Source organism: Rhinolophus sinicus, chromosome 14 (assembly GCF_057876585.1).
Source record: "Rhinolophus sinicus isolate RSI-liver-muscle chromosome 14, RSI-T2T, whole genome shotgun sequence".
Taxonomy (NCBI): Eukaryota; Metazoa; Chordata; class Mammalia; order Chiroptera; family Rhinolophidae; genus Rhinolophus; species Rhinolophus sinicus.
Window position 1 is genome coordinate 34,590,957 of NC_142514.1, and position 21,768 is coordinate 34,612,724.

At 47.8% G+C, this 21,768-nt stretch overlaps 2 protein-coding genes across 9 annotated transcripts in view; both read right to left on the minus strand.

The window, feature by feature from the left end:
• AGBL4 (AGBL carboxypeptidase 4) overlaps window positions 1-21,768 on the minus strand; it is a 1,081,794-nt gene that overhangs the window by 197,586 nt on the left and 862,440 nt on the right. The gene's annotated exons all lie outside the window — the stretch shown is intronic.
• Window positions 3,349-21,768, minus strand: part of BEND5 (BEN domain containing 5) — a 51,763-nt gene continuing 33,343 nt past the window's right edge. For all 3 annotated transcript variants that reach the window (XM_074334692.2, XM_074334695.2, XM_074334693.2), the window contains 3 exons: window positions 17,780-17,928; window positions 11,699-11,912; window positions 3,349-3,528 (listed from right to left, as the gene is read on the minus strand). In XM_074334692.2, the coding sequence (XP_074190793.2) occupies window positions 3,371-3,528; window positions 11,699-11,912; window positions 17,780-17,928 (521 nt within the window). In that variant the 3' untranslated portion in view covers window positions 3,349-3,370. The remainder of the gene's footprint in view (window positions 3,529-11,698; window positions 11,913-17,779; window positions 17,929-21,768) is intronic.

Here is a 21,768-nt window from a genome sequence, read left to right on the forward strand (position 1 = left end):
ATACAAATCTGATTGTACGCTATGATCACAGGTACATAAAATATGTATCTACACCCTTGGAGAAAAGACTAGAAGAGATACTCTACGATGTTTGCAGTAGCACAATTGGAATGTTTGTCCAAAACTTTCTATACAGTGGTTTTTATTTCTTTATAATTACAAAAAAAAAAAAAAAAAAAATCATAATTTAGAAATGCATCCAAGAAACCTTTGGGCACATAACAGTCACTAACACATTTTCATCAGCTAGAAAATAGAAACAAGCCCCATCTCGATGTTTCACCTGGTAACAGCCCTTTGTTGCCGGGGCTTCTGAAGACATTGCCCAAACCTCAGTTCAGGCCCTGACAATTCAGCACTGACTGTCTGTCCTACACAGCTCACCGGCGTCGAAAGAAAGGAACTGAAAAAAGAATTGAAGGGTAAAAGTGAGGGGAAAATCGCTGATGCCTAGACTAAAAGTCCCCTTGTGTATCACGTCCAACTAAACAGCATTTGGTGGGCATGAAAGGGTAACTGTAAACAAGGCTTTAGGGCAGATCCTCAGCTTTTTAAGAGGAAATTTATTCTGTTTCAAATATCCTCAAGGCACTTTAGAAGGAGCATGTCTTTTTAGCTCACAATCACTCCTGTTCCTTCATGAAAGCAGGACTTCTGCTAGACTGGTATTATTCAAAAGTGGCACTTGTGTTAAAATACTTGTTCCCACCTCCATCCCAGATCTACTGACTCAAGCTCTCCAAACCAAAACCTGGGAATCTGTATTTGAAGCACATCAGCACATTCTAAAGACTGGGCAAGTTTGGGAAACCCTCTTCTACACAAAATGAACTTGAATTTTGTGAATGTATTTGAATGTAATAAAACGGAATCCTCATAAATGGTACTATTATTCCCAATCCCTCCAAATGGCTTGAATTAATGAGACTGATTCCCACTGACTGATTACTTAGGTTGGGTCTGTCCTGAACACACCGTGAGATTACATGGCTAGATTCTCGGCCCAGACCGTAATATCCCACTCAGCTTTCAGGGAAGAGGTAAAAGGGCAGATTTTGCACAGACTTGGATTCTGACCAGCTCCAATACTGACAACTCTGGGACCTTGGCCAAGAGGTTATTTATTCTTTTCAGAGCCCATTTCCTCATTTGTGTGGATAAAAGAACGATGGTCTTGCCCTCACAACAGTAACAGGGCATCAGATACACAACTGCTCAAAAACCTCTCCTTCTAACCAGGGTGTAAAACCTCATCAGAATCGGCTCTTAGGTCCTTCCTTGTCACACCCACTTCTGATTTTATTCTGCCTGATAAGCTAAGGATAACTAACATCTGCATGGATCTTTGACTTACGGAGCCCTTTTCCATATATCACCTGGATTACTCTCAACAACCCTGAGTTAGGAATCATTCTTTCTAGTTCAGGAGAAATGAGCCCCAGAGAGGTCAAATGACCTGTCCAGAAGTGACAGTCAGGATTTGAACTCAGCTCTTATTACAATCTTCCATAACCCTGTTGTCCTTAATGTATGCACCGTACATTACACAAAGCACTTTCATATGTCATAGCGTTTTTAAACATGTATTTCCATGACTCCTCCCCCCCGCCCCCACCTAAAAGCATCTATAAAGCAGGTATCACACTGCATTAGTCTGTGTAGGAAAACGCACGGAGCCTCTGGGTGTATTTTTGCCGTGCTTAGGGAAAAAAGGGAAGAGTAGGATGCATACTTTTTTCCTGTGTCTCACGCATTCCATACTATTCAGGTCCAAGCTGCCCCAGGTCATTAAAATGAACACATCTTAGTAACAAGAATTTACTGAACATTACGAAGTGTCACTAATCTTACTGACCTCATGAAACGAGATAACCCTATATTAAACACTTAGAAAAGTCCTGGCACATATTAAGTATCTATTGTTGTTATTACTATTATTTAATTATCCATACAGCCTGTAAGGTAGGCATTATTTTCCTCATAATGACCAGGATGCTGAGAAGTCCAGTGATGGGTCCAAGGTCACACTGCTAGCTGAGGGAGAGCAGGGAAAATACCCTAAAAGGAAATTCACATCCATACATTTTATCAGTGAGTATATAGTATTTCACATTATAAAGGATTGTTTTATTTACTAGAATTTCTCAAAGAGGCACCTACCTCCCCTTCTTACCCCAGTGACTCTGAGCTTTTATTACAGACCACTAATGGTTTAATGATCTAGTGAATAACCCATTACAGAAACCAGAGGCCAAACTTTTCCAACCAATGCCTAAAAGCCAATAACCAGAAATTAAGAAAATAACAAATTGCTAACATTTACTGAGCATCATTTATATATATATATACACACACACCTTATAACAACGCTGCAAGGTAGATATTATCTTCTTTTTACGGAACAGAAAATAGAAACTCAAGAGGTTAGGTCAAGCCCATAGCAAGCTGGGGGGAGAGGCTTGGAACCCAGGTGCTCCATTTCCAATACACCAGGCTGACTTCACAGGCATTCCAGAAAGAAACGCGCAAATCAACAGGAAGATCGAACGTGGTTTGCCAGATCGCACATCAGGCACCTAGAGACTCACTTCTGAGTGAGATAAAAATTATGTAACTTGAAAGATCACGTGAGATACATGACAGGGAAAACAAACTGACAAAGGAGACAGTGTCCACAACTTCCTGGCGGGGACCCTGGACCACATCTAACATTACTGCCCCCCCCCCCACACACCCCTTTACAAAAATCGACTAATTATCCGGAAGCTGAATCTCAGATCACCTTAAGTGGGGAAGGTGACTGTCCTAGATCTGTCCTTTGAAGTAAGAGAAAGTAATCTGCTTTGGAGACAGCCCTGCAGATCTGTAGACTGCAGCCATATCCCTTATGGATTTTCTCTCCTTCAGCCAAAATGTTCTGCCCCCAAGGACACTGATCACCTTCACTGCACACTTAATACCCTTAAATAAATGAGGATGATAATTGTCTACATCAAAGAATTAATGAAGCTTTATTATTGAACAAAATAGAGGAACACAGAATAGAAGTCCGTGGATGGTAAAAATACCAGTTCCAAGTCTGGGTCAAGTGACAGGCAATTCAGAGACACTTTACCCCCCTCCGAAAAGACGACATGTCCCCATTCCCAGAATGACACTGGCGCCAGGCTGCTGCCTGAGTCTCAGCAAATCCATCTGCCTTCTTTAAAGCGAGAAGTCCAAGTTCAGAACAAGCCGCTGACCCCAGCACCCTGCCGGCTCCCTGCCCATACGCCACCACGCACGGTGGGGTCTGATCCGGATGGCACCGCTGCCCGCAAATTACACACCACGCAAGGAAAACGAGAAGGCTTTATGAAAAATCCCAAGTTTATTGTAAATTGTATTTTGCTTCCCTTCGTTCTTCATTTTTACAGGATTTATTGATATCCATGATTTTCTCACAGATGTACTTGTTGACTTTGGAGAGTCTCTGTGCAATTTCAGTTTCATCCACAGTTTCTTGTGCTATTCTGTCATACAAACACTCTAGACAGGGAAGAGAAACAAGAAGGTCAAGGATTAATGGTGAATTCGAGTCAAAATCTTTTAACGGGGGAAAGGAAAATGTGCCTCCTGACATACTTCCCAAACACCAATGCACATATCTGGCAAAGCAATATTTTCAAATTTTCATCACGAAATGTACCTTGACAAGTGTGGATATACACTGTAAACCTACCCTTTAAAAATAATGATAAAACACCCATGTGCCTACTACCCAGCTTCACAGGACATTATTGGCTCCTCAGAAGCCCCTGGACGCCCCTTCTCCATTCATTCCATCCTCTCCTGGCCCTCACCAGAAATAACCTCTCTCCCGAAGTTTTGCTTTTTTTTCATGTTAACACATATGCATACATCCTTAAATAACATATTGCTTACTTTCCCATTGTTTACTTTCTTTGTAAGTGTGCCATACTCTATACATTCTTCTGGCTGTTTTGCACTCAACATTGCAGTTCTGAAATTTACCTGCGTTCAAACGTACAGCGACAGGTCCTGCATTTGCACTGTATGACTATTCCCCAGGGTGCTGACCCATTTCATTGTCAATGGATACTCCAGTGTTTGCAATTACAGGCAGGCTGGCACATGTCCACTGGGGTGCACAAGCAGGAAACGCTGGGTGGGGAATTGCTAAACGTTGGGGTGTGTGCACATTCTGCTTCACTAGTGATGCCTAGTAAATTGGTTTCCAAAGTGCTGCCGCTGATCGGCTCTCCTAACACTGCTGTAAGCAAGTACTGGTTGTCCGGCTTCTTCAGCAGCCCTTGCCATTGTCAGATGAAGGTCCCGACAACCTGGTGGTGTGAGGTGGTGCTCCCTGCGGTGACTACCAATGAGGCTCAGGACAGCCACTTGTACTGAGTCTGCCATTTGCTGAGATAAAGCAAAGGGCAGCCCGGATAAGCCCTGCCTGGAGCCTGCCTCAGCCCCCTTCCTCACCTGGGGACCTGGTGTAAGTCATTACCCTAGATTCCTCACCTCACAAACAAGGATATCAAAGTGCTTTTTTAAGGCTGCCGTGAGGGATAGGAGATGAACAGTACGCAAGCCTTCTTCATACTGGAAGGAACACCACACACCTGTGGGGTTCTTACAATTATTTTATGTATGTACAACTGTTCACGCATGGCACAGGGCAAGATTGAGTAAGTAGCTGTTAAATCAATGAATAAACGCGTGTTTATCCAGTGAAACCTGAGGGGACGTAAGAGGACGGGGGTGTGGGTGGGAATGTACCACTGGAGAAGGTCGTCGTGGGCAAGAATTTCAACTTCCTTGAACCTGAGCTTCCTTACCTATAAAACAGGAATGACAACCCAATGTGAAGGAGGAGACACAAAATCTTGTGCACCAGGCCAGCCCATAGCAGGCGATCCTCTTAGAAATGCACAATGTCAACACTAGAAGGGATCGCAGAGACTAGCTTGTGCTACCCCGCCCACTTACCTGAGAAGCCCAGGCCTGGAGAAAGAAAGGACGTACGGCAGAACCCACTCCCGCCGTGCCCCTCTCTGAGCCCTCCCTGGGCACATGGCCAGCTTGCCTCTGGTGCCATCCTGCTCCAGGTGCATGTGCTACGGGCGTTCTTTCTCTGGGGCACCCTTTGCTCCTCACTGAGGAGGGTTTTAAATTAGAAGCCTTAGAAAGCTTTTAATTGACCCCCACGACTTCCTTCCTGACCACTCCCAAGCCCGACTAATGTGCACTTCATCCTGTCTTGGCCTTTCCACAGGGACCGAGATGAGAAGGTAGGGGCCGTGTCTCTCTCCTGTCCCACCTCTGCTGTTACCCACCTGCAAATCCCTCCCCACTCCCGGCTATTTCACAAATCGGAGTCTTTGCTCATCCCTTCCCAATTACCCTGGCCCCATTCCACCTGCCTGTTCATTCTTCTGGGTTCAGCCTTCTTGGAACCGACCAGATTGAGTGGGGAGACGCCACTCTGCCTACAACCTCTGTGCTCACACAGAGTGCCTGGGTCTTTCTCTGTCAAAGCACTGGTCACAACCTAACAAAACTGCAAGGGCACTGTGTCCCTACCGGCCGGAACACTTGGGCATTCCCTCTCCAGCCCGGGCAAGAAGGCCACCACTCACAGTGACTGCTGGAACGCGAAGAAAAGGAGGGAGACAACCTGTGCTGAGAACTGTCCTGAGGTTCAGGTGGTGGCTCTAAACCTTGTTACTGTGCAGCCTCTAGTGGGAACCTCTCCGGGCCTCACATTCACTCTCTGTGAACGTGGGATGTCAGACCATATGATCCAGGGAGACTCTCCTAGCTCTAAGGCTCTAGAAGGTAACGAGGGTGGTAAAGACGCAGAGGAGAGAGCGGGGGAAGGAAGGAGGGTGGTGTGATGGCCCTCAGAGCCCCTAGTGTGAGTTGGAAGAGGCAGCCGCAGAGAAAGGTACACATGGAGATGGGTCTGCAGGGAGGCCCCACAGAATTCCAATCATTCTCATTTCCTGGGGGTGAGAGCGCTGCATGGCCCCCTCAGGTTGATTAAAAGGCTTTCGTTAGACTCTAGATAGAAATCATCTGCAGTTGCTGGAATGTCTCCCTCTGCGAGGGAGCATTTGAGATTATTGTTTAATTAACAAGGTTTATAACAGCTCTAATGTGTCCTATTAAAAAAGTTATAAAAATTAACCAGAACTCAATGTTGAGGCTCATTTGGAAAACTCAGACAGTTTGCAAAAGGTCATTTGACCTTCATAAGGTTTAACTGTCATTCTGGAGCTTGTCATTAAAGCGAGACTCCTGCAACCCTCCCGTTTTCATCTTTCTAAAGCCCTGTCAATGTTCACCCCACCCCCCTGATAGCTGGTAAGAAATGATTTTAAAACCAGAGAAGAGAAACTCCTTACCAATCCTTTTGCCATTTTTATACAGCAAATGTAGCTAAATGTGATAAAATCATACAAAATAAAAACAATCTCAACTCAGTCAATGGCTTGCATGGAAAAAACCAGTCAAGTGCAATCTGGAAAAGCTCAAATAGCTAGGCTAAACATGGTGAGCATGGTGGGATGGGAGACAGACTCAAAGCCTGCCTGGATGTAGTCAAACAGACAAACAAACAAACAAACAAACAATACTGGATTTCGGTAGGACAAGAAGCCTCTGGAGACAAGGGAAGCCTGCAAGCCCAGGTCTGCTTGGCTCTGATCTAACTAGTTGTATGGCCTTAGGCAAGTCAATTTCTTCCTCATTCACTTGTATGGCAGGCAGGCGTTTATAGGCTCAGAGGGGTTGCTAGACCAGGCTCCTAGGAGGCAAAGATACAGTAAGAGGAGAATGGAGGTAGGCAGAAGGTGCTCTGGGACTAAGAGGGAGGGGAGGCATTCTGGAGGAAGGTTCTCCTAAGCAGACCTGGGTGGTGAGTGGCAGCTCTCCAGACGCAGCAGTGCAGGCAGGGGGTAGGGAGCTTGGCCTGTGTTCCAAGCACTGGGAACAAAATCTGCAAATTCCCTAATGTGAGAGGGAGCAAGGCTTATTTAGGCACTACAGTAGTTCATTGTGGCAAGATCTTAGCGTTCAAGGGGAGCTTTGCTGAAAAATAAAGCTGGAGCTATAGCGAGGGGCCGGATTATGACAGTGTTAAGAAGCTTCCCCTTGCAAGGGCACCACGGACTGGCTGTGACAGGGTGGTGGTAATGAGATCAAGTTTTGTTTCCGAAAGATCAATCAGGTATAGAAGGGAGAGAGGAGTCCAGAAGCTGCTGGAGTAGAACAGGGGAGCAATGCCATGGCCGGGACTGAGAGGGCAGCTTAACAAGTGTTTGGGGCAGCGCAGAAAGGGCAGGAGGCATGTGGCAGAACCAAGGATGACACATCTCTGGGTCCCAGCTGGTGGTGCCATCACTGAGACAGGCAACACAGAAGAGGCAGAGGCTCTGGCGGAAAGAAAAGGAAAGCAGTGCCAGCGTGGTGCGGTTTGGCCCATGGCATGTGCACACCCGTGCGACGACGACCAGGGCGCCTGGATGTGTGGGCTCGGAACTCGGAAGTGTGATGTGATGTCAAATTCAGATTTAAGAATCATCCTTCATTGCTCCAGCTAGTATTTATTGAGCACTTATTACACGGTAGCCCTGAACAAGATGCTCATAAAGCTTATATTCTAATGGGTGTGAGGAAGAAGGACAATTATCAAGTAAATAAACAAATAAACACTGCAGAAATTTTAGGTAGGGCGACGTGACAGAGAGCAACAGAAAGGCTACGTGAGACTGGGCAGTTGGGGAAGGGATGGCAAGAAGGAAGGAGGAAGTGAAGATCAGAGGAAGGTCACTGCTAGCAGTGGGGACAGGAAGGCGGCCTCTGTGGTTCAAGCACAGGAGCAAATGGGAAGTGTCGCACGAGATGAGGTCAGAGGTGTCACCAGAGGCCGGATCACCAGCACCAGCCAGCATGAGCAGAGAGGCACTCACCCCGGGGCCGTGGGCACACGAGGGCGATGGGACCAATGCGCAGTGAGCTCAACTGAGGAAAGCTTTGGAGAGAGGAGAGGAGAGGGCTGGAGCCAGAGGAGAGGGAAGGGGAAGAGGAGCCTATAAAGGGACAAGAAGCCGGAGACACAGGAGGAACTCCTGAGCGTGCAGGGTGCGTGTCTCAGTAGAGGAGGAGGGGTCAGGTCCCACAGTGCTGGGGAGGAGGTGAAAAACGTGCCCTGGATTTAGTGAGAAGGCAGCCACGGGGAAACTGGTGGGAACAGGTTAAGTACAGGGCGGGAGTGGAAGCCTGACGGTGGGGGAGTTACAAGTGCACACAGGCAGCGAGCGTGGGTAACTCTTTCAACAAACCAGGATGGGAAAAGGAAAAGAGAGACTTGGCAACACTGGGTGAGGGCAGTTGCCTCTAGGGAGTGTTTTGTTTGTTTTGTAAGACATGAGTGATTTAAGTATATTTAAATGATGCCGGGAAGGAACCAACAGGGGAGGAGCATAAACGGAGGAACCAGGTACTTAGGAAGGCAGGAGGGCTGGGGTCCGGAAGAAGAGAATGGCCAGCCTCACTGAGAGAAGGAAACTTCTTTTGGGACATGAGGCAGAAGAGTGTGTGTGTGTGTGTGGCGGGGGGGAGGGAATGCAGTTAAGTCTGTAGGTGTGGAGGTTCCAAGCTGTGGGAGTTCCTCTTATTTCTGGGAAGGAAGAGACAACGCCATCTTTTGAGAAAGAGAGGTGTGCGCTGTCATGTTTGGGAAAAGTAGAGAAGGTTTGAAGAGAGTTTGGACAATGGCGGCGTGGATCAGTGAGGGAAACTTGCAGGAACTTGGCAGGTGGCCTTGAAGACAGTGAATCTGAAATGGCCCTAAGTCACGCAGCTGAGGTTTTTTCTTCTAGATTGTTCCGTGACACTGGGGACCAGGTTAGCTGCACAGACCATCACCTGAATGGGATTTAAAGAACAGTAAAGATGTCTGTTTGGTCCACTGGGTAGCCAGGGCAAGGACTGTGGTCCTGGCTTTACAGATGGACACACCAAGCACCTACTTGGTCTGGAGCTGCGCTAGGTTTGGGGAAATAAAAATAAGTATGATGCGAAGCAGGGTTAAGCTCAAAGGTAAACCAGAGCAGAGCTGGGCTCAACACCAGGTTTCCGATGCCTGGCTCCAACCCCTCCCTCGCACTGTGCTGGGAGCCGACAGGGGCGGCTGAAGGGCACCGAACGGTCGTGGTCAGCATGAGGTCACATCAGCACCACGGAGGCAGCTCCCTTGTCAACAAAGGGTGGTAACTTCTTTTCACACCTCAAACGTAACTATTTCCAAACTATAATCTTCGACAGCCGTCTTCACTGTCGTGAGAGGTACCTTTTCCTCCGAGGAAACTGAGACACGGAGGGAAAGTGATTTACAAGAAATCACACCCAAGGGTGAGTCAGGGGATCAGATCCTGCCGCTCTCAGGTTTCCTTTGTTCAACCCTCACTCACTGAGTCCCCACCGTGCAGCAGGCCTGTGCTAGGGCAATGAGGACGTGGGGATGACGCGGAGACGGGCGGACGAGTGTCTGAGGCAGACACACAGATGTCTCTACACCACGGGGCAGCGGAAGGGCAGCCCGTCACTGGAAGGGCCTGGGACCTGCTGAGTCACATTCCGAGGAGTGTAACAGAATTAGAGGTCGGCCACCTACCAGGCAGGTCAGGGCTTCATCCCCAGGAAGGCCCTTTTCTCAGGGTGACCTCCCAAGTCAGGCTCCCCCATTTCAGACAGTGGGCTGACTAAAGGTTACCTCTGATTGTCTAAAAATAAGTGGCTCCTTAAATATATTAATCACAAGTCAGCCAGGCAAGGGAGGCAGCTGTGCTATAGCAGAACAAGCCCCAGACCAGAGTCAGCGGTGTGGGTTTAAATCCCGGCTCTGACACCTTGGATCCGTGAGCTCAGGCTGGTCACCTAATCTCTCTGTGTTCTGCCTCTGACCTCCAAAGCACACCCTAAATCTGGCCATTTTTCTCCACTTCCTTAGCTATAACCGTAGTCCACGGCACCAGCATTTTCCCCAGGACCACTGCATCTGCCTCCTAACTGACCTCCCGTGTGGTCACTCCACGACTGGAACACTTCCACGGCCTTTGTTCTGTGAGCAGCGTTAAACCCAGGCTGCTTACTGTGGCCTCTACGGCCCTGCCAGACTGGCTTTCGCCCACCTCCCCGACCTCACTCATGACTGCAGAACCGCTTGTGCATGCCGGCCCTTGCACCTACTGCTGCTACTGTGCGTTTCTGCACCCTTACACCTTCACAGGGCTGCCTCCTCCACACCCAGGTCCCAGCTCATATTCACAGCCTCAAACAGGCCTTCCCCACCCGCTCCGGCCGGCGAACACAGCCCTCTCCCTCCTACCACATCACGTGATGATGCCTCCTGGCCTGCATCAGAGCCTGAAATCACCTGACCTGTTTGTGGACCTGTCTGTCATCTGCCCTGAAACCTGGCAAAGGGCCTGCTCACAACGTCCGAGGTGACCGACTGAGTCTTCCTTTCTTCATCAAAACATGGAGGCTGGACACTTAGAGACTAGTGGTAGGAACACAGCTTCTAAAGCCAGCCCTCCTGGCTCTACCCCTGCACGCTGTATGACCTGGGCAAGTTATTTAACATCTCTGCGTCTCCATTTCCTCATCTGTGACACAGGCATTATAATAGCAGCCAATGGTAAGGGTGTTATGAAGATTAAATGAGTTAATACGTGTAAAAGTAGTTTTTTAAAAACAGAACCATAAAAAACCCCCCAGAACCTGAAACATAGTAAGTGTTCAGAATAATTAGCTTGTTCCCATGTACTTTCCTGCCTGTCTCTGTAATTTGTATTTTCTGTACAGTCACCAGCTGTTCTTGTGGTCACCTTCCCCAGGAGATATGAGCTCCTTGTAGATGGGGACCGTGTCCTACCCTCTTTGCTCCCTCAGTACCTGGTAGAGGGCCTGGCGAAGACCAAGAGCTTAGTGAATGGACAGAGAGAGGGTGGGAGAGGCAGAGGAAAGAAAGAAGAGGGAGAGAGGGTAGGAAAAGAGGGAGGGTGGGGGAGGGAGGGAAGGAGGAAAGGACGAAGGAAGGAAGGAAAATCAAAGCACCCAGGATACAGCCACCCGCCTATTGCCTTCCCTCCCAAACACCATGACAGAAGCTGAGTCCAGTGACCCTCAGCTGGTTTTCCTCTCATTCACTGGTCCAGGAACGACGCTAAGACCCCTACAAATGGTGTCCCTTAGCCTGACCTTTAGTGCTCTCTGTACACAGCAACATTCCTTTCCTAGCTCCACGCCCTTGTTCCAGATGCTTCTGCCTCCCGAAGTATCTCTCTTTACACATTTGCGTCTCCATGCCCTTCAAGGCCCAATCCAGTGGCCCCTGCCCCAGGAATCCCCCCTGCCTTTCCAGCTAGGGGTCTCCTCCCCTTGAGAACTCCCTGAACACATCAGCTGCCCCTTTCCCACATTAGCTCCTTGCACTGTACTTGTGTCCACAGCTCATCTGCCCTGTTAAATGTGAGCTCTTCTGGGACAAGGGCCATGTCTGTGGCTCTGTCCCCAGGGCCGGCCTGGGGCTTGGTGTGGAGCGGCTGTGGTTAAGTGTTTGCTGAAGAGATGGGCCTATTCCACTCCTGACAGAGGAAAGGACGTTCCCACCGCAGTGACCTACCTCTGACGATGCTGAGTTTGTGAGGTGAGAGGGGTGGTTTAGGGACTGCATCTTTCTTTTTTTTTGTGGCAACTCCTGTGACGCTTCTGTTCTTCAGAACATCTGTTCCCCAAATCATGACTGCCAAGTTCTTTGTGTACTTGGAATCTCCTTGGGTTACTTGTAGCTGGTGCCACTTCTCCTCATCAACCCAAATCCCGCTTCCCAGATGGACCTGAAAGGGATAAGAAACCAAGCACCTGTTTAGTCGGACAGGATGGCAGTTGGAAACTTTTCTTGTCCTTTAAAAGACATTCCTGCACAACTATAAGGGATTCATTCCATCAATGCTAAATTAACTTTCTCTAAGGGAAATAATGAAGCTCGTTTACTGCATACCTAGAATGTGCCAGGGTTTATTCTAGTGATTTATATCCGCTATCTCAAATCTTCTTGGCAACCCTGGGAGGAAAAAAGGTGTTGGGAACTATTTTCATTTCAGATGGAAAACCCACATTGAGAAAAGGGAAGCAACTTGCCAAAAGTCACTCAACCATGCAGTTGCAGACCTGAGATTCCAAACTATACTCATGTTTATCACAAGGCAGCTCAGAACTTGACCAAACTTCAGGAACACATGTGTTGAACTCTTTACTCTGCTACACGTTAGAAAGACCTCTCTCTCTCTCTTCTGTGAACATGCTGGGATGCATAGCCTTCTCGCACACTGGCTCTCAACCTGGGCACACATGGGGTCAGCCACCGGGGGAGCGATCCTTGTAAACATTGCTGATGCCTGGGCCCCACTCCCAGGCATTCTGATTATTTCATCTGGGTGGGGCCCAGGTAACACTGTGGTTTAGGGCGCCCTAGGTAATTCTATGCACAGCTAAGTTTGAAACCCACTGCTAGCTGGAGTGGGGAGGGCAGCTATCCGGGCCCTGCCATTAATCGGACTGTGCTTGTGCAAGTCCTTTCCCATCTCTGGCTTCAGCTTCTCGTGAACTGAGCTGGGAGATGGAGCTCATCTCTAAGTTCCTTCTGACTCGGAAAACCGACGATTTTAAATTGCACACAATCACAGTGTCCTGGTCTGATTCTCATGGCACACAGAACAGAACACAATCTTACGCTCCCGTAAAGGAAGCTCTCAGAAAGTTTCAGTGCGGAGTCAATAAATGCCGAAGACACAGAATGTTCTAGCAATGAGCTACCAGCTTTGAACTTTTTTCTCCTTTCTGGCTCTTTTAAAAAACATTTGCTACCATTAATCATTAAAAAAGAGTTTGACTGTGCCACCGCCATTTATGTTGCATTTCTGCTGAGTCTATGGAGGGTGAAAATGGCCTCTGTGGGGACGGAGGGGAGGCAGCTACTAATAAGCTGAAGTTTCTAAGGGGAATAAAGAGGCTCTGCCAAAGGTCCTTGTCTTCACAAAGGCCTGCAGGTTGTCATTGCACAGTCTGGAGGCGTCTCAGGAGAAGTCCTGGTTTGGGACACTGCACACCACCCATTGTTCAAAGGTAATTAAAGATCTTTCTACTACAGCTTGGTTTGGAGAGGAAGGTGAGCACTACACGGTGGGCAGACAGGTCAGCCAACAACACTTCTTTCTTTACCAATTACTGAGGTTTTTCAACCATCAAAAAAAGGAAAAAAAAAGGAGAAAAAGAAAGCCACAGAGCCCACACCTGGATGTAAGCAAACAATGCAGCTGCCACATCTGACATCACTTCCTTTTGCTCAAAGGTCATTCAGACTTCTGCAGGCACGAATGATATCAGACAGGCAGATCCACCTAGCCGCCCCCCACATGCTGCAAACTTCAGTACCACAAATCTGTTCATCCGGCTCAAGATAAGAGACCCTGGCGTGAGATGAGCCGCCTGGGGCTGGCTGGGCAACACCAACCCAAGGTCAAGTTTGGCTCTTGCTCTGCAGTCTGAACTGAAGATGGGCAGTCTGTGTGCCAGATCAGGCACGCTGTGGACAAGCTCCCTGCTGCTCCCTGCTAGGCCCAAGTCACCTCCCCGATGACAGTCTGGTGCTACCCACGCAAGCTTCCAGATGGGAGAAAAACAAGGAATTAAACTCAGGATCAGAAAACTGTAGAGATGGAAGAAAACTTCAGTTTTTCCAAGGTGTCTGCTCTTAGCTACTGCAAGCCTTGCTTTCTTGTAATCTTCTAATTTGTTACTTTTCAAAGAGAGAGGACAGTCGTTGTAGCCAATGGTCTACAAGAGAAAGGGGACGCTAGCATCTTTTGAGCACCTAGACTGAACCAGGTATTGTCCATTCAATTTATCCTCATGATGATCTTAAGATTAAAACAACTAGATATTATTATTCCCATTTTACAGACATGAACAGAGATTCAGAGGGACTAAATTACTTTTCCTAAGACACATTATCGGTAAAACTTAAAATCAAGATTCAAACCCAAATCTGCACGACCCGAAACCCATGCTCTCCTGCTTTCCTGCTGCTGCCAGTGACGTGGATGCTGACGTGGCCCAAGCACAGCGGGTCTCCATTCAGTTAGTTTTCCTTTCCAGTTTTCCTCTGTCCCTGCGGGTCACTTCCCTTGCCGGCACCCAGGGCAGACAGGGCACCCAGGTGGGAAGGCCAGCCCTTCCTACCTGCTGTCCCTGCTCCCTCTAACTCACGTTGGAAACTGCCAGATTCATGTTCCTAAAAGACATCTTTCCTTCTATGACTAGATGAATTCAGCAGTTTTTCACAAAGTCTGTGAAAGATGTGAGTTGTCTACCAACTGTCTAGAATCTTGAATGGCTCCCTGTTTCCTGTCACATAAACTCTGACCTCGTCCGTCGGCTCTGAAGGCCCCTCTAGAATCCTGTTTGCAACCAAGCTACTCACTTTTATTTCCCTACCATGTCCATCACTCTAGGAAGCTCCTCAACGCCTTCATTTCTTTCTACTTCCGGTGTGCGGTATCAGAAAGAGGATGGGCTCTGGAGCTTCCGGCCTTGGACGTGAATCCTGGCTCTTCTACCTAACTTGCTGGGTATCCTGGGCAAGTCACTTTAGCTCTCTGAGCCTTCCTTTTCTCAGCTGTACGATAGACAGAACACCACCTAATCTGTAGAGCAGCTTGAGGATTAAATGAGATAACTTGGGTAAAACATAAGGACAGCACGCATCCAGTACTGTTAATTCTTTTGCTCCCCCCCACCCCCACCCCCGGCCAGGCCCGTCTCTGCTCATCTCTTTTCCCTGTCCAGGAATGAATGCTTTCCCTCCCGTCTTCTTAAGCCTGCTAATCTTTCAAGCCCCAGTCCAAATCCCAGGAAACACTCCTTAACTACTCCAGGGCTAAGTCCTATCCCCTCTGAATTTCTAACTTGCTGAGAGCCTTCACCACCTGATTCAGCCCTTCACAGTCAGCTCTGTGGGGAGGGCTCGAGGCTTTGACTCTTGTTCCTTACAAAGTGATCAAGACTAGTCTGAACACAAAGGAAGAACCTGATGGCATATTGAACATGTTTTAAGGGCACTGGCTTTCAGTTCTGATGAGGTACTGTGCCTTGGAGAATAAACTGTTTTCTGACATTCACTCAAGTACAAGGCCAACCTTATGTCACAGAAAGAAATGCCCCTGTATAAGACCCATCAGAGGTGTATGCTGGGGCATTTGGGATAAAGACTTCTGAGGTCAGCCGAGTTCAAGGTCACCTAGGGCAATGCACAGCTTTCAGGGCTGCAGCAGAACTGACTGCAAAGAGCACTGGCTTGGGAATCAGGAGGTCTGGCTTCCAGCTCCCGCTTGCCTGCCTCTATCCCGCTGTGGAACTGTAGACGAATCCCTTCTCTGGATGCGTGTCCTGATGTATATCACATATAAATTAGACTATTTAAACTTTAATGGTCTTTGCAGCTTTATGATTCAATTGGAGCTTTTGAAATAAAATGTCTTAAAAGGAAAGCAATGAACTTTATCAAAATCAGAAAGTAACTTCGTCGCATAAACCACAGTTCACTATATGACCGAAATATGTTAAGGGAGGATATTAAAATTGTGGCATCTGGTAGGATGGGACTTGATAAAAAATGTCTCTGTGAAATGGTTTGTAGGAATAAAGTAGTTTCCTACGAGGACACAGATCCCATTCCAATGCTCTACGCTTTGCAGAGATTAAGGGTTTTGTTCATGCAGGTGAGAGAAGGAAGGGTCAGAAATGCCCGCAGAGCCAAGAACAGTGAGGGCCACTTCTGGGATGTGGGGACGCCGCACTGGGCAGCTGCCATCCATGCCCGGGATGTCCGCTTCCTTTCCTCTCCCTTAATACATTTCTCTGCCTGACTACAAATTAGTTGCAAACAAAAGCCAGGTTTCGTTTTATAGCAGCATGTTGACAATGACAAAAATAAAAACAAAACTGCCGTTTTCAAGATTTGTTGTGCAAGTCGTGTGACAACAAATTAAGTAAGATTTAAGAGACCCACTGTTGGGAGGAAAAGTGATACCTTTGCAAAAGAAGCCCCCATAATGTGCAGAAACTGTTCATTAGTTGTTTTCAAAGCAAGAGAGAAACAGATTTCCCTTCAGGCTACTTTAAAAAAAGGTCTCTAGTCATTTCACAATGTGATCGTGACTAAAAAAGAAATCAACAAACAAAGACCAGTCCTTCCTTTTCTTTATCTTCTATTGGGGAAGGGTCACCAAACTTAGATAATAGTTTGAGGCACCAGAAGCCTGTGGGAGCATCACCCAGTTCCACCTTTCACAGACAGGGAAGCTGAACACCAGAGAAGGGAATGACCTACAAGGTCACACAGGAAGCACAGAGACAGAGCTACGCTTAGAAGTCGGCCTCCAGGCTTCCGACTGCCACTCATGTCACCTCTGCTCAGCAAAGCAGCCTCGGAACATCTGTTGGCCGAAGCGAGGCGACGCAGAATGGGCCTAAGGCCTTGCCTGTCAGTTCTGCCTCTGCAGGGGAGGAGGCGCTCGGTGGGAGGTAAGGGAATGGCAGCATTTCCAAGAGAGCCCTGAACACTAACAGGTTTTATTTCCTCAGCTTGACAATATTTGCTTTGGCTCAGTCTGGCCAGTTGCAGGGATATATCTGGACAAACCCAAATACAACAACCTTCTCTTTTTCATCAACCCAGTGGGGAACAATACTGGATAAACAGAGACCTTTTGAAGCATAAGGCAAGAAAAATGGACTGACAGAGATGATTCTGTGGGGGAAGGAGAGCTGATGTCTGTAATGTATGCCATGGTGGCAGAGAATTTAGCACTAAAACTGAATTGGACCAGTGCCTACGTAAAGGGTTTCAATACACTTCTTCCCAGACAAATTCATTTGGATGTTAGAAGGATGTTAGGATGGTTTCCTTCCTGCCCTGCTGCTGTATCATCATGTGACTTTAAGACTTCCAAAGGCTATCCCATCGCTTTCACCCTGTACCAATATAATTACTAACAGTGCTTAGGTTTTCTTGCATGATTTTTCCCCAAGGGCCTAAAAGACAAGCTGAGGAGTTACATGTGGTCCTAGGACTGTGGGCTAACCACCCCTCAATATACAGCTTGAAAGCCGCTTAGGGACAAGAAGCAAGTCTCATTCACCTCTGTACTCCTGGCACCCAGCACAGGGCTTGGAACATGCGGCTACTTCATACATGGCGAAGGGATTTTGTTATCTGCAAATCACGTATTGCATTTCTAGTTCACCTTATCAATTTTATGCATCTGGTATCATAGAGGGGTCGGACAGTTTCCATCAAATTATCATTTTTAAAATCTTTCTCATCAATAAGCTGTTTTATAATGGCAGTTCAGTTTTACAGTTGTTTTGGCCATATATATATATATATATATATATATATATATTTATTTATTTATTTATTTATTTATTTATTTATTTATTTTTTTCTAAACAGGAAGAGAAAAACAAAAAGTCCCCGTAGGACTCCACTAGTTACAACCCATGAATTCTGGAAATAGTCCCTTAGGGCTAGGCTAGGAGGCCAACCGGTCAAGCTGTGTGTCGGAAAGCTCCACCGTACTCTCCATCTTGACTCTGACTAACAAACACTTGCAGGGAATCGATATTGAGCTTGAAACACTACCTTGCCATTGTCTAGGATATACTTGTCCATGACAGGTGCAGGAGCGGGGTAATAGGACGACGTATTTGCTTCCTCACTGAAAGTGCTCCGTAACTCCGGCTCGGGCTCGAGACATTCTGACTTTACTTTTTCCAAGTCAATGGCGGGACCTAGGCAGTTAAGAAAAGAGATCTGTCTAGAACTCCAAGGAAAATAAAATGCAAATATTTTTAACTATGCATCTATCAGCACACAGTGGCACACACACAAATATGCTGGCTCGTTTTTGTCCATTGGACTACACTTAAACCCAGGCTTGAAAATCATGTGAGGTATGAATGTCACAAGTGAAAAGTTGGAAAATTGGAAGACAAGAATGGACTAGACTCTAATTAAGGATGAATGAGAAGCGCTCTTCTAGGGCGTTGCTGCCTGAAGGGAAATGCAGGGGACTCAACAGGAAAGAGGTCCTCTTAAGACTGGGGGAGAAGGGGTGCAATTACCGCAATAAGCAAAGTGTACTTGCCCAACCCCCCATCTCTTCAGCCTACAGTGGATCAAGCCACAGAGGAAAAACAGAGGTCAGGAAAAAGCAATGGGGGGCAATGCAAACGCCTCCCCTGCCCCAACACCCAGCATCTACACAGGAGCATTTCAACCAAGAAATTAGAGGACAATACAGATGGGCTGCTGATTGCCTCATCCAGCAGCCATCCTGATTTTTATTTTAATGCAATCAACAAAAATTATGTGCAGATTAAACAGTGAAAGGAAGCTAGACAAATGGTGGTGGTTTCTATGGGGGATATTTTTTTCCTCCATTAGCTTGTAAAAATGATGGACTATTTTTTAAATCACCTATTGTGTCTTGATTACCAAAGGGCAGAGAAACAGGATGAAAATGAGTAAATAAGGCTGAATGATTTGATTAACTTTTGCAGGAGAGCAGCTCCAAAGGCCAACGGGGAGTTCAGCATCCTGAAAATTCTCCCAATGCAAACGTTTCAGGAGGTGATTGGGGTCAGAGATTTAGCTACTGCCATAGCAGGTCCCCATGGCTGGGCATATAACTTAAGTAACTGATGAATTGCATGGTCCCAATTTTTCTTCCCCCGAACCACATGCACAACTTGGTACAGCTCTTTATATACTAAAGACCTGACTCACAATCTGGTTGCAATTCTATATTCAGTTGCCACATCCTAGACTTTGGCTGGTGGTAGGGAAGGTATTGGTGATTTTGTTACTAAAATTCCTCATGACAGGGCTTCCCAGAACAAGAGTATCATTCCTGAGTTGCTGGCAGCTGCCATCTGCAAGACAGAATCTCTGTAGTTTCCACGATTTAAGCATGAGCCTTGCACAAAGCTGAATGCAAGATGGCTGGGGAGCAGAACAGCGCAGATAAAAAAGCATGGCTCGTCTTGGTAGAGTGAGTTTAGATCTCGGAACTCCTGGCTCTGCTGTTTTAATTGTGCCCCTGTGGGTGAGTGGATTGTAGACGCAGAAGCTGGCCGACTGAAGGGCTGACAGCATCCTAACTGTCCTGAGAGCATCTCCCAACAGTGCGCTCCCTACTCAAGGGCCGGGCCTGGGTCTGATTCTTCTCTTTGTCCCTAGCGTCTGGCACTGGGTAGGTGCTCTCTGAATGTTTGCTAAATGAATAAAAGAATGACAACAATGAATGAATAATTCTAAAGTTTCAGCAGCAGATGCCAAAGTTTTTCCTCTCTCTGCATGAAATTTCAGGGTGAATTTCTGCACTACAAAGTCAAGTGGAGCGTTTGATCTTTTCTGAGATCAGGGCAGAAGTAACTACTTCAGTTTCCCCTAAAGGGCATGGCTTAGTTGGCCTCTGAGGTCTCTTCCTGCTCTAACATTCAGTGACAGGGACAAAGAATGGGCTGCGAGGAGGAGGTCCATGTAGCCAGTGGCTCACAGGTCATCTTTGGCAAGACCGTGTCCTTTCTCCAAAGCTTCCTTTTGCTTCTATGAGAGGGAGCTGCGGGACAAGAGAAGGCATCCAGTGCAGCTCTGACTTCAGTCTGCTTCTCTCCCATCCGTCTGCACAATGGCTGCCAAAGAGATCTTCACCCGACCACTTTCTTCCTTGTGAGGCTCCCTGTTACCCTCAAAATCAAGTCACATACCACCGCCCCCTGAAGGCTCAGAACTGCCAGCCTCCCTCTGCCTCTGGTGCTCACTTGTCGCCGTCCCCCATAGCTCTGCTCAGGTCCCCCACGTGCTGTGTCCTCCCAGGCTTCTGTGCCTTTGGATGCACTATGGTCTGGGCCTCGAACGCCACCTTATCCACCTGCTCAGACTTCAGAGCGAAGCACAGGTGTCTCCTTTGTGAAGCCTTGCTCTGATGACTCCCAGGTAGGATGTCTCTACATTGTAAACACTTTTGGAAAATTGTATGTGCAGTCATCTGCCAATCTGCCTGTCATCCACGTTAGAGTGTGTAGCTCTTCAAGGGCGAAGATTTCGTCTCTTTGCAATCTTGGCACCGAGGACAGTGCCTGGCATATAGCAGGCTCTCAGGAAAGGCATCGTGACATGAAAGAGGTGAGAAAGGTGTGTGGGGGAGGAAGGCCCTTAAAAGGGCTGTGGCAGCGACTCTGAAGTAGAGCCTGCTGTTGAGTTGAGGTGCTTGGGGGTGGAGGTAGGGTGGGTGGGCAACTGTTCACAAATGTCTGCAAACCCTTTCTGCAGCCTCTGAAGTAGAAACTAGGGTTGTTAAATAGAAATTGGAAACATCTAGCCAGGAGACCAGACAATTCAGAGGGCTATGGAGGGACATCTAAGGGACATGAGAAGGAGCAGGGCCCCACCCCCTGCCGGGCACCCCTCATAGTCCGACTCCATTCCCAAGTGGCGTGCCCAGCCCTCTACACACACACACGCACACACACCTGTCCTTCCTGCTTCCCGGTCTTTGCTTGTGCCAATCCCTCTGTCCGGATCATTCTATCCCGTGATGTCCACCTATCCAAACTCCACCAGGGATTTGAGGACTCAGATGCCACCTCCTCCATGAGGTTGCCCCATCCCTTCCAATGGAGGTAATTGTCTCCACCCTTTGGCTTGGAATTTGGAGTCAGAGAGACTAGAGTTTAAATTCTGGCTTTGCCAGCTGCTATTTAGGTGAGCTGTGTGCTTCCTCAGGTAGCCAAGCGCTGTCCTCCCTACCACCCCACCCCATAATAATCAGATGCACTCATTTGTTTCTATGCCTGTCTCCCCCACTGACTGTGAGGTCTGAGGGCAGGCAGGAACTGTGTCTTTTTATGTCAGAGTCCAGGGCTGAAAACAGCGCCTGGTTCAAATCCTCTCCTCAGCAGGTATTTTGCACATCAATAATTACCTAACCTCTCTGACCCTGTTGCCTCGCCTGAGAGGAGGAACGACAACAGCAACCTGGCAAGACTGAAGATTAAATGAGTTAACCACATACATGAAATGATTAATCCAGAATCGAGCACAGAGTGGCTGCTCAGTAAATAGCGGCTCACCCCCCGTCACGGCTCCCACTCATGTTATACTTGGGGGCTCAAGTTAGTCCGCTGCTGGGCCGTAGCTTCTGTGAGCCGGGGGCCCAGCTGGGCTTCTTTCGTGCCAGGTGCCTTAGCACAGGCCTGGCTTAGAGTGGGTCCCTGCCCTCCACAGCACACCCATGCTCCCCCGTGCTCACACGGGTCTCCTCAGGGGCTGATGAAGATTTGCCCAGTTCTGAAGCTACCATACTGGGATCTTTTGGCTCTCCAAGAAAACTATTCCTAACACTCGCGGCTACCACTGTTTGACACCAGGTGGCTGCCCGGTGTTAAACTACAATTGCCTCCTCCTCTGGCCCTGTATATAGAAGGTACCAGGTGCCTCAGCCACAGCAAGGGGGGCAGACCAGCCGAAGGCACCACTTGGAAGGGGTTCGTCAGGAGACCTGGGTGTGAATCCCAGCTGCATGATCTCGACAAGCCACCTCACGTCTCTGTACCTCAGTTTTCCTA